General features: G+C 51.4%; 1 protein-coding gene across 1 annotated transcript; it reads left to right on the top strand.

The window, feature by feature from the left end:
• Positions 1 to 10,274: 10,274 nt before the first annotated feature.
• POU3F4 (POU class 3 homeobox 4) lies at positions 10,275 to 11,874 on the top strand. The gene has a single exon (XM_039722684.1). The coding sequence runs from the start codon at positions 10,357 to 10,359 to the stop codon at positions 11,368 to 11,370; it is 1,014 nt and encodes a 337-aa protein (XP_039578618.1). The 5' UTR covers positions 10,275 to 10,356; the 3' UTR covers positions 11,371 to 11,874.
• Positions 11,875 to 15,294: the final 3,420 nt, after the last annotated feature.

The following is a 15,294-nucleotide window of genomic DNA, read 5'->3' as shown; positions in this document are numbered from 1 at the left end:
GACACAGCAATATCTGCAGAGATCTCCACCTCACCCACCCCTTCTTCCAGAGCTTTGTTCCCACCTCCAAGCGCTCAGCTGGCAAAGCCTCCCTCAAAATGCATCCAGGGTTTCATCAAGAGATGCCCATGGACCCCAAACACACAAGGAATCAACAGTCTTGTACCATAATCACTCTTCTAGTAATTGAAAATCAGAATTACCCATGTGGTTTCTCTACATAAAAAGTGCTCTGCAACCCTCCAAATCTGAATTCCAAACATGTTCGCGTGAAACATTCGAAATACAAAATGCAGTTCCAGCTCAGTCCTTGGTGGATGTCAGGCACGGCTGGAAAACTATTGCAGGTGTTATTTTAAATGAAAAAAAAAAAGTGAAGGGTGTAATAAGAATGGAGGTCAAAGCATTTCCAGACTTGCCAAGGGTTAGATCTCACCAACAGAGTAAAATATTTAAGCTTTAACAGAAAGCTATAAATGCAAATATACATAAAATGAAGCATAAAATAGGCTTCTTATAGAAATTCATCTCTCCTAACATGAGCAGTACAAATATTTCACAACATGTCAAACCCACTGTATCTGTACATTCATGCTTTCCTCACTCCTGGCTCTATAACCACACAGAAACGTAATTTAACAGCACTGGTAACAGCTTTCCAATCTTGGGGCATGGAACCTTTATCCCAAGGACCTGGTTAATAAATGGCAATAAATGTAAACAAAAGGCAGAGGGAGGAGACAGCAGCAGAGGGCTAAACCCAGCCCAGCTGCCCTCACCCTCAGCCACCCCCCAAAATCACCCCAGACCATCCCTGCAGATCGAGCTGCCATGTGGCTGTTTTCTAAAACAACATCTCACTCTGCTGTGGAAGAAATTTAGTCCCCATTCCTCTTTAATATTCATATGGAACAGAGCTACATTAACACTAAGTTTTAATTTCAGAAACATTCTGACATTTACCGAGAACAGATTCCAGCCCTGGTTTCACACCAGGGTTTTTTTTCCATTATCACTGTTATTACTGGTATTAGTATCACTGCAGAAGTGATTAAAAGGTCCTGGATGTCTCATTAAAATAGTCTGGATCTACCTCCCTCTTCAGCACCAAGATACAATCTGTTGTTTTATAAATGGGAACCATCTTCCTGGAAATTAAATTTGAAGTATTGCCTGTTCCTCTTTTCCTTGTGAAATACAGGCACTTTTTGCTGTTTAAATTGAATGTAAGAAATATTCTAAATATTTGAAGCAGAGGAAAAAACAGTTATTACTGAATGCTGAACGCTCCACAGATCTACTCATAAAATGTGAAAATAATAAAAGAGCAGCAACAAACCAACTCCTCAAAACTCTCAGGGAGGTTGAGGAGAGAGATCCCTCATGGAAGTCAACAGTTTTAGCCCCTACATCTATTTTCAGGTGCTCATTTCAGCACAGGCTTATGATTTTCCAAAAGGGTTGGTTTAGCTGCAATTTTGGAAAAACACATTTTTGTTTCCCAAGATAGCCCGGCAGTTTAAGTACAAATGTTTGTGTCTCAGAGCTCTTTTCCATATCCTCCACTAAATAGGAATTCAAAGAGTCTTAGGCGCAGATTAAATGCTTTCAAAAATCAATTCTAGGCTGGCACAGAAGTCAACCAGTCTGACCTCGTGATTACAGACTAAACACTTCCTTAGGAAGCAAAGTGGAGAAATATTTCATGTTTCAGTGATTATTTCAGATAGCACCACCACAAATAAAAACGAGAAACCACGGTGACATTTTTAAAAGTTTATCTAGGGATAATTGCATGAGGAATTAAAGGAGACCTCATCAGAGGGGTGGGATATTGTAGCATTAAAATCCATTAACAAAAGGGAATATTCAATAAACAGCTCATCCAAACTCTTAACAGGCACTTTGGATTTCATGGAGTTTTGAGAAAAAAAAGAGAATCATATAACTCAGTTTCTACCTGATTGCTCCGATATTTTGACTTCTGGAACCTTAATCTCAAGACACAAAATGGCAAAGAAAGCAGCAGTGAGATTTGTACTTATTCCAATGGCTAAGGAGCCTCTTCCAAGCTATCTTGGGACTGATACAAAAACAGGATCCTTCAGCTCCGTATTCCTGAGGACAGAGCTCAGATTTAATGCCCAAGCACTCCTGTGCCTTGCAATAGCATTTTTATTTTCCTTCTTACCAGTGCCAATGGCAGGGTAACCCCAGAGCTTTCACATAAACGTTTGCCTTGGTTTGATCCTCTAAACGTGCTACCCAGTAATTAAATCCAGTTTGTATTTTTAAAGTGCACATGGAGAACTGCTCCACGCTGAGCCAAACTGAGCCTTGCATTTGTCTCCACCATCTCTCAGTTCTGGGAAATCCATAAATTCATTTGTCAAAGGTAAAAATGCTCCAGCAAAACTCCTTCTAAATCTTTTGAAATGGTTTGTTCAAACTCTTGACATAGCGTTTTGCTCTAAACAAATTTCTAGACAACCCTGTGATTTTCCATCTCAAAATATACTGTTTCCCTGCCATGAAACTGGAACAGAGGGTCTGAGAGAAAGGAAATTATTAAGCATTCTAGTGGGTTTTTTTCCAACAAAAACTAAGATAGAGGTCAATGAATAAGTATGTGCAGGCTGGAACTTAAATCCTCTGGGGTGACTGTAGGCTAATTAATAATTAATGCCAGAGACATGGTGTTTGAAATGCAGATGTGATAACTGGAGGCCTGGCAAAGCTGTTCAGAGGAAGCAGATTTGGATGCTATAGGGAATAGGCACTCCCTTGCCGGCTGGCTCTGAAAGCAGACCTGGGTGCAAAGCAGGGCCTATGGTTTAGATTATATTCCCCTCAGCTGTTAATTACCTGAACCTACTTTGAAGTTTTTCTCTTTTTATCCTCTGCATGAAAAGAGATTGGTTCAGCCAAGGGACTTGAAAAAATGATCAAATACATGGAGTAGAGGAGGGGAATAGAACTTCAGATATAAAAAAGATAAGGAAGAAAAACACTCAGGGAAACACACAGGAACATATTAGGAAGTGCCCGAGTGTGGCTCAATGTTTCAAGCGGGTTGTGCTGCTCTAAGTTATTTCAGCCATTAAGCAGAACCCCCCCGTGTTTTAGGAATAGATTTGTTAAAAGGGATCTCTCGCTGTATGTATAGAGTTTACAGTAATTATTTGATGAAAGTACCATAGGTGATTTCCTATGCTATTTTTAATTCAATAAAGTCATTTAAACCTCCTTGTGTTTGGGGCTATTTAATGAGGTGTGCAACATTAGCAGAATCACCAATGAGCTGTTACTACAAGTATTCAGATTTTGCTAAAAAAACGCTCATTTTTTGCCAAGGAGAGACACGGGCACAGGGTGAGCTCCTCGCTGCCACTGCAGGGAAAGGGGTCGGGTGCCCTCAGCACCGCGGGTCCCTGAGCCTCGGGGGGCACCTGAGGGCAGCTGAACCTTTTCCACAGCCAGTGGGGAGCGGGGTGGCCCAGCAGGGCCTGGCACGGGTAGGGGTGGGGAGGCAGAGGGGTGGGGATGAAGGCTGGGGAGGCAGGGCTGATGGGGATGAAGATAGAGGGATGTGGGTGTGATGGGGATGAAGATAGAGGGACGCAGGGGTGATGGGGATGAAGGCAGTGGTGGGAATGCTGGTGGGGAGGCACAGATGATGGGGATGAAGCTGGGGGAAGGCACAGATGATGGGGATGAAGGCAGTGGTGGGAATGCTGGTGGGGAGGCACAGATGATGAAGATAAAGCTGGAGGGGAGGCACACGTGATGGGATGCGGGCAGGGGTGCTGGTGATGAAGATGAGGAGAGGATGCTGCCGCATCCCGCGGGCTGACAAGGAGTGTTTGGGGTAAAGCAGAGAACTCCCCTGAGCGCAGGAAAGCACCCCATGACCAAAGGGGGTGTGGGGTACCCCTGCGACACCGCTGTCCCCGCGAAGGAGCCCGGGGGTGCCGGTCCCGGTCCCGGTGCGGGCTCCCCGGGCGCTGCCGGGTCCCGGGGCCGGAGGGGCGGCGGGATCGCCTCTCTCCCTGGATGGCTTCGTACAGAGATCGTTCCCCTTTCAAAGCGACTCCAGAGTGGCTTTTTTTGACGCTCGTCCCCGCTCGTTAGAGCCCGCCCGTTCAAAGGCGAAACTTCCCAGCAACTTCACTAAAACCCTTTGAACCTGAAGACAGTGGTATAATATTTTTTTTTTCTGGCTCTACCTTTTTTTTCCTTTTTTTTTTCTTTTTCCCTGCAGTGAGGTGAAGCAATCTCTGATGAACTCAGAGCTGGCTGTGTTTAAAAATTAATTCGAAAATGCCCGTCTGCAAGGCGCAGGCGCCTCGCATTCACACCTATCACCTTGGCACCGCGGCGCAGCTTCTCCTCCTGCTGATGTGCAGAGCCCACCTCGGCCCAAAACAAGAATTTTTATCCATTTTTCTCTTTCTCTTTCGCCGTGACGTAAGGAACACGCGGCTGTACTACAGCCTTACGCAGAGGTGTACACCTGGGCGATGCCCTGGCTCCTCGGAGAGGAATTCCCGGTTCTCCAGCCGGGTTCTCCAGCCCTGGGACAGTTACCTGCGGCCAAAGCTGCCCGGTGAAGGGATGAGTCCGTGCCGGGGCGGAAAATGCCTCGATTTCCACCAAAACGGGCGTGGGAAGCGCCTCGGTGTCCGCTCACGGGTGTGGGGAGGGCCGGGAGAGCCACGCCTGGGGGGGAGAGGGGCTTTAATGGAATCACAACAGCCACACGGTTCCCTATTAAATCCTGCTAATTTTCTAGGTGAAGGCTGTGAAGTGAATGTGAGGAAGCATTAAAAGGGAATTGAATTTGCATTCCTTATGCTACAGGCACATGTTTACATGACCTTTAAAACAGAATTAAAGCTGTATCATCAGCAGCTGTAGGCAATTCACATTACTAAGGCAATCAAATCAGAAGGCTAAACTAACTATAAAACATAAATTAAACTGATAGAGAATCATCCTAATTCACTAGGTTTACTTGCAATTTACTTATCCGCTACTAGTAATTTCTAAACAGTTTGGAGAAGAGGCAAATAGGAAATACTGGGATGTGGCACTTGAGGAGCGCGGTGTCCGAGGGGCAGAGCCGGCTCTCCCGGGGCTCTCCATCAGGAGCGCGGGGATAACGCGGGCCCCTAGAGCTCCACGGAGGGACTGCAAACTGATACCTGCACGGCTAAACCCCAGCTCTGTGGGTTGGCTCAAGCCCCCCCCACCCCCGGAGTCCTTTCCTCTCTGGAGGACCCTCAGAGACGCCGTTGATTTTCTAAAATATGAAATAACTCAATATCCAATACAGCTCGCGTTGCACCGCTGCCTTCTGCCCCCTCCCCCATCCCCAGAGGGACACTTTCCAATGTCTGAAGCACGGTAAAAAAAAAAAAAAAAAAAAAAAAAACACAAAAATCGATACCGCCGGTGATTTCATTAAAAGTTTGCAGAGCGCCTTTCCCCGTCTCCGCTCGGGCGCTCCCGGGCGGAGCGGGGCGGGCCCCGGGCACCCCCTGCCCCGGGCAGCCCCCGCTTTGATTTATTCCCATTTATTTCTCGCAGCCGAGGGCTGTCTCCCCCGCTTGGATGGCGACTCTCCCGTGTGCCCGCGGTGATTTATCGCCCGCCCGCCTCCCCCTGAAGTTCTCCCCCGCAGCCCCCGGGACCCCCCGCCACGGGCAGGGCACGGAGGGGAAGGGATGCTGCAGCCTCCAGAGCCCTTCACCGGCAGCCTGCTGGGCGGGGGGAGAGAAAAAAGCTGCCAGGAGGTGCCAGGGAAAGGCACACGCTGGGGATGGAGCGCACGGAGCTCTGGCAGGGGCTGGTGGGGATTTTTTGGGGGGCCCACGGAGGGTTCGCATGAGTGAACGACACCCAGCCTGCCCCACCATCACCATCCTGCACCGCCCGAGCTCGATCCACGAAGGAAACATCTTTTAGCCACGCAGCCTGGCCTCAAAGTTCATTTTTATAACAGCTTTGGTTGGCGCGATCTGAAGGGAGCGGGGAGGAAACTTTCCACCGAGCCGTAAACACGCGAAAGTCTGTGAGAAAACCAAGAATTAGCAGCAGCATCTACGTATTTATAAACGTAAATCTAAGGATGACGAGGCGCTTCAAAATGCAGGAGGCGTTTCAATCCCTCAGCGAGATCAGGAGCATCGCTGGATGCTCTGCACGCCGACTGCTACAGCTGGAAAAGCGTATAGTTAAATAAATAATAAATAAATAAATGAAAGAGAAAACACAACACATGAACCCAAAGCCCACATGGAAATTGCTCGGTAAGCTAGCAAACAGCAACGCAGGTATTTGTCATCCAAGGAACAGAGCGATTTGTCTTCAGTGTCTCATTAGTCAACAGAGGTTAACTAGCCAGCCAGTTAGTGCGTGCTCAAATCCAGCCCATTCTCCTTTAAACATGTCTGAGCAGAATTCTGTCCGATCGGGAATTGTCTTTGGATTATTTCTAAAGCACAGGCGGGACGGCCTCTGGGGTGGCAGGAGCTGGGGGTGCCCGTCTCTGACAGCATCCCCCCTTTTGCTGGGAGAAGCTTCACCGAAAAACAAAATAATAATAATTAAAAACAACAACAACAACAGCAAAACACAACCAACGAGCAAAAAACCACGGGATCTCGGTCCGGGATGAAAGCAGCGCGTTCCTGCCATCACGGCGGTCAGAGTGGCACGGTGAGGGAAGTGCCTGCACAGGAGGGCAGGATCGGCGTTGTTTGGGCTCTGTGACTCTGCCTGACCCCCGCGCTCCGCCCGCGCCGGGCACGGCCGGGGCCGCAGCCGCTGCCCGTCCGCGCTCGGCGCCCAACACAACCGACCCCAGCAAAAATGTGCGCTTTGGAGACGCTTCCCGGAATATTTACGGGTTTTTTTTTTTGCTCCGTCAACCAAATGTTCGAAGCGAGACCTCCTAAACCCGACCCAGCTCAAAAATAACAGTGACCTGAACATGACGGGGTTGAAAGAACGACTTTTTTTTCTTTTTTTTTTTTTTCCCCCGCAGCAAGTACATTTTTCAAACATCAACAACGTGGAGAAAAAGATATTAATGATAATAATAATAATAATAACAACAAAACAATAACAGGCGATTCGAGCAGAGGAGCAAGGAGTCGCCCAAACCGCTTCGGAAATCGCAGCAGTTAGAATACAAATACTATTTACCTTGTGATTTTTTCCTGCCCGGGATTGGCTTTATTGTCCCTCCCTGGACCAGCCCAGCCGCAGCCACGCTCCCTCCGTGCCGGGCTCTGCTGCCGGGCTGGTGCTGGGAGAGATTTGGGGTGGGGGGGGCCGCATTCATTCGTACATTAGGACTAGTTTAATTTGCAATCTGTCAGTCCATCTCCTGGCTGGGGCTCGGAGATGGCTGCGTGGCTCTCTCCCTCCTCTCTCCCTGCACACAGCATTTACTCACGTTCAAGAGCAGCCAACAGAGACCAAAGGGAAAAAAAAAAAAAAAAAAAAAAGGAACTAATTGAGCTTGTGTCGGTATTGGCTAATTTCTGCTAATACTCTGTAAATTCCTTTTTGCTTCCTAAGCTTCCCCCACGCTGGTTAGGTGTTCCCAAAGCCTCTCCGGAGCTCCAGGAGCCGCTTTCTCAGCACTGACGGGCGGCTGGGCTTCAGCAGGAGCCCCAGCGCCTGGATGTACACAATGCAAACCTTAACTCCTGGCTCCAGAAACGGTTAAATTGCCCTTTCCCAGCCCCCACCCCCGTTATGATTGACTCTGTTTTTAAATTTGCACTTGTTCCCACCAAGCGCAATCTAACTCGTCCTGTCTCTAAAGTGAACTTGTGTTGAAGGTGAAGTTTTCAATACAGAGGTCACGACACCGAGGCACAGCTTACCGCTCCGAGCTTCATGCTGTATTAAACACAATCAAAACGAACCCCTTTTAGACCTTTTTTTTTTTTTCCCCCTCTGTCTCCTTCCCCTCCCGCGGATGAACAATGAGAGGAGTGCGGAGGGAAAAAACAAAAACCGGTTAAATATAATAAAATCAGCTCTGTCGCGGTAATCTCCGCGCTGGTGGGGTCGGGTCCCAAGCTGCGGCTCCGGCGGGGAAGGAGCGCATCCCCAGCGGAGCTCGCAAAGGGGAAGGAGCGGGGCTGGAGCGGGGACAGGAGCCCTGCCCGCGCCCCACGCGTGGGTGACAGCGCGGGGACGGTGTCACGGCAGCCGGTGACCCCGGAGAGCCCCGCAGCCGGGGGGACTCGGCACAATCCCCGCACTTCAAAGCGGGGCGCTCTCTATAGCGACTTCTCGCTGCCCCAGGACGGTGGCTGCCTCCAGCTATTGTGCGAGCTTTTTCACGCCAAAGATTTAGCAGAAAAAATAGATATTAAAGCGAGTTATTTGCTGAGGAAACGCGGGTCCCTCTGGGGCGGGGGCACCCAGAGGCAAAGGGGTCGAGCGCACAGTCCGAACCCAAAAACTTTTTTTTTTACATTTTTTTAATTAAAAAAAAAAACTTTATTGGGTTTCGGTCTATGAAAAATAAGTTACAAATTCTTGCAACAGTAGCTTTGCATGTACTTATTTTTCTCCCATGTCCAGACGGGGTCGGCTATTGAATAAGGCTCTTTTATTCTGCATGGGGCAGGGGATTTGTGGCCATGGTCCCCCTTTTATTCCTCTCTCTATGGAAACCCAGATCATGGGGAGAAAAATGCGAGGCTGAATAAAGAAAAGCAGCAGAAAGGACCGCTTGAGAGCGGCATCTGTTACACTTGGGAAGTTAGACTGACAGGAAAGAGCTAAAGAAACCCTCTCCAGCAGATTAGTTAGAACAGCAAGAAGATTTAACTATATGCAGATAAAAACACTATAAAATCCACCATACTCTGCCATAGGCGAGGTGAGAGCCGCCTCGGCAGGAGCAGAGCCGGGCTCTGCCTTAGCTACATTTGCAGCAAAGATTAAAATGGGACGTTCGGGGTTTTATTTCCCTGCCAGAGACTCTGCCTTAATTAAACGGCGGATCTGAACATCTATTTTCACGGGCAATGGGATTTGAAAAATTGTTTCGGAAGTTAAAGTGCAAATTAATTTTAAATAATTTAGTTACGTTTTTATACAGTGCGGATTTGATGTTGTTGGGGGGGGGGGGGGGGAAAAAAAAAAAAAAAACCAACGAGGAAGAGCTGCTGCTGTAACTCCTTCCCTGCGCGCCCCGCACCGCCCGCACCGCCCCGCGCCCGCTCCGCGGCTGCGGCGGGGCCATCCCCAGCGCCCGGCCCTGCCGTGACCCCCCGCACCCCCCCTACCCGCAAACTTCACTCTGCTATTTATTTTTCCTCATTTTTGATTTATTTTCCCAGCCGCCCCCCCCTCCCCGCACCCCCGCGGGCGCGCAGCGCGGCGGGGACCCGCGGAGCCGCCGATATATCGCGATTTCCCCGGCTCCTCAGCACCCAGCCCTGCCTTTACCCCTCGCACACGCCGAGAAATTATTGTGATTATTATTATTATAATGAGGAAAGCGATGGGACCCGGCTCGGAAGGAACCAGAGGAGCGCTCACCTTATTTAGATCTATTTTCTCATTTTCTTGAATTTTCTTCAGATCTGTCTTCTCAGAGAAACTAATGCCTTAATGACTTTCTGGTAGCTGCAAGCCTTCTTTTATTTCTGCTAAATATATGAAAATGTATGCAAATTTAAATCAAGCTTAACCTAGGAGCTCTTGCAATATATTTAATGGAATTTCAAACCAATAAGGGGACTCTGATGCAGTCTTCTGGAAGTGCAAATATAATTACGCAGCTCGGTTACCTCCAAAACCACGCGGGGAAAGGTCATTTTGGAACTCGGCGGCGGCTCGGGGGTCCCGGGGCTGCGCGGGTGCGGAGCTCTGCCCGCGGGCTCCGCGCTCCCCCCGCTCCTCCGCCGGGGGGGTCCCGGGCACCGCGCGCGCTTTCCCCCGTTCTTTTCCCTTTTCTCACTTTTTTTCACCCTCTTTTTGTTTTCCCCCCCGGTTTTGCCCCGCAGCCCGCCCGCCAGGCGCGCAGCGGCGGCGCACGGCGCCCGCGCTGCTAACTTTGAAGAGCATCCACCGGGATTTACCGGCGAGCTCCTTTTTTGGGGCTGATTTTTTATTATTTGGGGCTTTTCTCCGTTGTTTGTTTTGTTTTATTTTCCGTGCCGCACGGCCCGGGGCAGGCGGGGGCGCGCGGCCCGGGGCAGCCGCAGCGGGGCAGGNCGGGTGCCAGTCGCGGCGCGGCCGCCGCCGGGCCGCCGTGCCGGTGGATGTCAAAGGCTGGCGCGGCGGCGGCGGCACAGTATAACTCGTGGGGCTGCCGCGGCCATGGCCACAGCCGCCTCCAACCCCTACGGCCTGCTGGGCGCCGGCGCGCTCGCCCACGCCGAGGGCGCGGGCATGCAGCAGGGCAGCCCGTTCCGCAGCCCGCAGAAGCTGCTGCAGAGCGAGTACCTGCAGGGCGTCCCCGGCAATGGGCACCCGCTGGGGCATCACTGGGTGACCAGCCTGAGCGACGGCGCGCCCTGGCCCGCGGCGCTGGCGGGCGGCCCGCTGGAGCAGCCCGACGTGAAGCCGGGCCGCGAGGACCTGCAGCTGGGCGCCATCATCCACCACCGCTCGCCCCACGTCTCCCACCACTCGCCCCACGCCAACCACCCCAGCGCCTGGGGCGCCAGCCCGGCGCACAGCGCCTCGCTGGCCGCCCCCCCCGCCGCCGCCGCCGGCCAGGGCTTGCACCCGGGGCTGCGCGGCGAGGCCGGCGGCGAGCACGGCGAGCTGGGCGGCCACCACTGCCAGGACCACTCGGACGAGGAGACGCCGACCTCGGACGAGCTGGAGCAGTTCGCCAAGCAGTTCAAGCAGCGCCGCATCAAGCTGGGCTTCACCCAGGCCGACGTGGGGCTGGCGCTGGGCACCCTCTACGGCAACGTCTTCTCGCAGACCACCATCTGCCGCTTCGAGGCCCTGCAGCTCAGCTTCAAGAACATGTGCAAGCTGAAGCCGCTGCTGAACAAGTGGCTGGAGGAGGCCGACTCCTCCACCGGCAGCCCCACGAGCATCGACAAGATCGCGGCGCAGGGGAGGAAGAGGAAGAAGCGGACCTCCATCGAGGTGAGTGTCAAGGGCGTGCTGGAGACGCACTTCCTCAAGTGCCCCAAGCCGGCCGCCCAGGAGATCTCCTCGCTGGCGGACAGCCTGCAGCTGGAGAAGGAGGTGGTGCGGGTCTGGTTCTGCAACCGGCGGCAGAAGGAGAAGCGCATGACCCCTCCGGGCGAGCAGCCGCAGCACGACGTGTACTCGCACGGCGTGAAAACGGACACGGCCTGCCACGACCTCTGACCGCGGGCTCCGGCCCCGGGACTGCCCGGCCGCGGCACGGACTGCCCGCCTTCTCGGGCTTTATTAACTTATGGTTTCGGGAGACGCGGCGAGGGGTCCCCGCCCGCCGCCGCCTCGGCAATATATATATAATTTTTTTTTTTTTTTTTCCTCTCTCCGACCTTTCCGCTGGTCACACACACGGTGTTTACTCGCAGACGAGGTTTGGTTTTCGGTCTCTGCTAGGACGAAGGGAAAAAAAAAAAAAAAAAAGGACACAAAAAGACTCCGCCAACCCCACCGCAAAACAAAAGCCAAACAAAAAGGAAGAGAAAAAAAAAAACGAGAAAAAAAAAAGAAAAAAAAGGGAAAACCCACGGAAAAATAGAAAATTAAAAAAAAAAGAACGAAAAACCCGACAGAAAAGGAAAGACAGATGTGTGCCTATGAATAACCTTCCAGCGCCTTGGTTATATCAGCTGTATTTCAGGTGAATCTGTTTTACAATAGACTAGTTTTGCATTTTTAAAGACTTATATAGCGTTTTTAAATGTCTCTGAGGTGTTTTACTACAAACTGTACACAATATTTGTGACCTAATTTGTATCGAATCGAGCAGTCCAAACGACCCTCCCTTCCCCGAGCGCCGGCAGTGTCAGCAGCGGGGCCGGGGCAGGGCGGCCGCGGCCCTTCCTCGCCCCCCCGAGGAGATGGGGCTCCCTCCGCGCCCGCGGAGCCCCGCGGAGCCCCGCACCGATGCGAAGAACGGGCTTATTTGTTGCAGCTTTTTTTCCTCCTTTTCAAGAACTTCCCAACACCGTCAGACGGTCGGGTCACGAGCCTGACCTCCCCCCCACTCCCTTCTTCTCACAAGGAAAAAAAAATTATATATATATATATATAAAATAATTATTTCTAGGAGATTTACCCGAAATTAAGCATCACAACCAAACCCGCGGCATTTGCCAGTCTTTTTCTTTCCGAAGATGAGTTGGGCTTTTTAATCAGCGCCAGACTGAGAGGTCTGTAGTAAAACACCTTTATCCTTCTGCGCTTTCGCTTCGGAAATCGGTTTCTCTGTATTTTGTTTCGATAGTGAAGAGGAATGAGGTGTCGGGGGGGAGGGAGGAAGGGAGGGAGGGAAGAGGACAGAAAACGCCCGCATTCGGTTCACGCTGAGCTTCTTTCCGCGTCGCAGGGAGATGCTGGATTTGTGGAAAAGCTTTTCTAAGGGGGGGGAGGGCTGGGGGGGGGTGATAGGAAAAAAAAAAATATCATCATAATAATAATCACCGCCAAAACAAAACAGGGAGAAAAAAAAACAAACAAACAAAAAAACAAACCCACAAAACCTTCTCAACCACCAAAACAAAGTCCCTAAAAACGCAAAAACGCCGTTTTTCGGGCGCAGGGAAGCGCTGAGCTGCACCCGCCCCCTCCTCGCCCCGTCCCTCCCAGCCCGGGGCTGCGCTGTCCCCGAGGGCGGGGGGGGTGCGGTGGCCGCGCACCCAACCCGCGAGGGGTCCGTCTGTCTGTCCGTCTGTCCGTGTGTCTGTCCGTCTGTCCCAGTGTGTGTGCGCACCCCCGGGGCCGCCGGGCAGGGCCGGGCTCCCCCCGCTCCCCGCTCCGCACCCGCGGCCCCCCGAGGGCCGGGCCGGTCCCCGCTCCGCAGCTCCCGCACAGCATCCCCCTCCTCTGTCCCTCTGCTTTCCTTCCCCTCCAGATTTTTTCCTTTCGACATTTATATTTTTCAAGTATTTTTCAGTAAGCGCTAAAAAAAAAAAAAAATAGGGAAAAAAAAAAGAAATTAAGAGAAAAAGAAAAAAAAAAAGACACTGAGGACCTGCCTATTTCTGCCAACTTTATAACTGTACAGTTTTGTATATTAAACGTTTTTTGGAAGTTATTAATTTAAAGAAAGATCATTTAGTTTATTCATTTAGTAACTGATGTATAATAAACGCTATTTTCATTAAAGGTTGCTTTTTTCAACTATTTTATCCAAAATTGCCTATTGCAGTTGCCAACAATTATTTATTTTCAATAAATTCCGCATTATGTTTAAAAAAAAAAAAAAGAAAGAAAAAAAACGTTTCAGAAAGAAACAACAAAAAAAAAGAAGCCTAAATGGGTGTCGGATAAAAATAATAACGAAACACACGAGTGGCTGTAACGTTTGGTTGTCGACCAGTTTTAGTCAAGGGGTTTATATTGACGCAATATTTTATTGTTGTAAAAGGACAAAAAAAAAATATTCAAAAAAAACCCAAAAGGTTTAAATAAACATTTTTACGAAAGAAAAACAAAATAGCTGGAAACCTGCGGGTGCGTGGTTTGTGCGCTGGCCGAGCCGGGCTCCTCCGGCCCCTCAGCCCCGGGCACGGCCGGGGGGGCTCCGGGGGCCGATCCCGGCAGTGCCGCTGACACCTGCCGGGCTTTGGGGTGGGGAAAAAAAAGCGCTTTTGGGGCGGAAAAAGGATCCGTGCGGCTTCGGCGGGGCAGGGCAGCGTGCGTCCATCGGCGGAGCCGCGCGTTCTGTGTGTGTCGATATCTGCGGAGCCGGCCCCGGGCAGCGGCGGCGAGCGGGGCACCGGGCAAGTTTCTTTTGTTCCGCCCGTCCTCCCGCCCACCGCGGCCCGGCAGCGGAGGGGCCGCAGCGCCGGGCCCGTCCCCGCCCCGGGCCGCTCCCCCGGCGGGGAGGGCAGCGTGTGGAGGAACAATGACACTTCATCACGGCGAACGGGGAACGGGCCGGGCCCGGCGGCCGGGGGTGCAGGGGCAGCAGGGGAGCAGCAAAAACTTGAGGGGATCGCCAGCGAAACGGGCTTTTATTTTACTTTTTATTTATTTATATTATTCTTCTTCCCCCTTTTCCGAAGCCGAACCTCGGAGAAAACAATAGCCAACCCTTCTGCCAGCAGTGTAGGGGGAAAATAAAATTACCTTTAGGAATCCTGAGGAGCGGCCCGAGCAGGGAGCGAGCTCTCGTCTTCAGTAAGAGCAGCAGCACGCGAGTGGACAGGCGCCCTCACACTGCACTGCCAGCACCGGGGAGCGAGGGGCATTTGGGATGTGAACGGTGCGCCGTGCATTGTTTCTGCCCCGTAAAACTGATTTATTTCATTGGTAAATCTCTGTGAGCTGCAGCACCGCGGCCTTGGGGGCAGCGGGCCTGGGCCGCCCCTGTGCTGGGCAGCGCGGCCCGGGTGGCTCCGCACAGGGACCACAACATCCAGATCTCTCTCCAGAAGGATTACGGCAGCAGCAGAAGGAAATATAACCCCCAAAAGCCCGATTTTTCAGTCAGCTGCAGGAACAGGATGAATGTGGCGTGGGGACCAGGCAGGAGTAAAGAGCTGTGGTTTGCGGGCAGCCCCAGCCGAGGAGAAGCTCCAGGTTAAAGCCAGCCCTGCGTGCTCACGGTGCCTCTGAAGGGCCCCGGGAGGCAAAGCTCCTAAAGGCAGCCTTGGTTTGGAGGAGGGACAGAAGGCGTTTCACTGAAATTAGCCCGTTTTAGAGCCCTTTGGCTGCTCTGTAAATACAACCACAGAGAGGGCTGGGTTATGTCTTATTTTAAAACAAATTAGGTTGAGACAAAAGAGATGCAATGAAAGACGAAATCAAGTAAGTTTATAAACAGAAGCACTTCAAAGGCTGCTGGAAAGCCGGAGAAAATAGGAGAATTTTGTCTAAAGAAAAGAAAATCTCTGCTGGTTATTGCCCATCGATTTCAGTGTTCTGTGAGCAAAAGGAAACTCTTTTGTGCCACCTAATGTTAAGTACAGATCACTGTTGTCTTCTTTGCTGCCCATCATCCATGGGGAGCCCTCGGGGTGCTGAGCCCATCAAGGTGGAGCTCAGCATCCCAAAGTCCCACCAAACCAAGGGCAGGGAGAGAGAAACTTCAGCTTCACAGTTACCTTCTGAATTTAGGGATTAAAAAAA

The sequence above is a fragment of the Passer montanus genome, unplaced genomic scaffold, assembly GCF_014805655.1.
Source record: "Passer montanus isolate IOZ18808 unplaced genomic scaffold, ASM1480565v1 scaffold49, whole genome shotgun sequence".
Classification (NCBI taxonomy): domain Eukaryota; kingdom Metazoa; phylum Chordata; class Aves; order Passeriformes; family Passeridae; genus Passer; species Passer montanus.
Note: the sequence above shows the minus strand (reverse complement) of the source record. Positions and strands in the feature narration are given on the sequence as shown.

Coding starts and splice junctions, on each gene's coding strand:
- POU3F4 (XM_039722684.1), top strand. CDS start 10,357: ATGGCCACAGCCGCCTCCAACCCCTACGGCCTGCTGGGCGCCGGCGCG.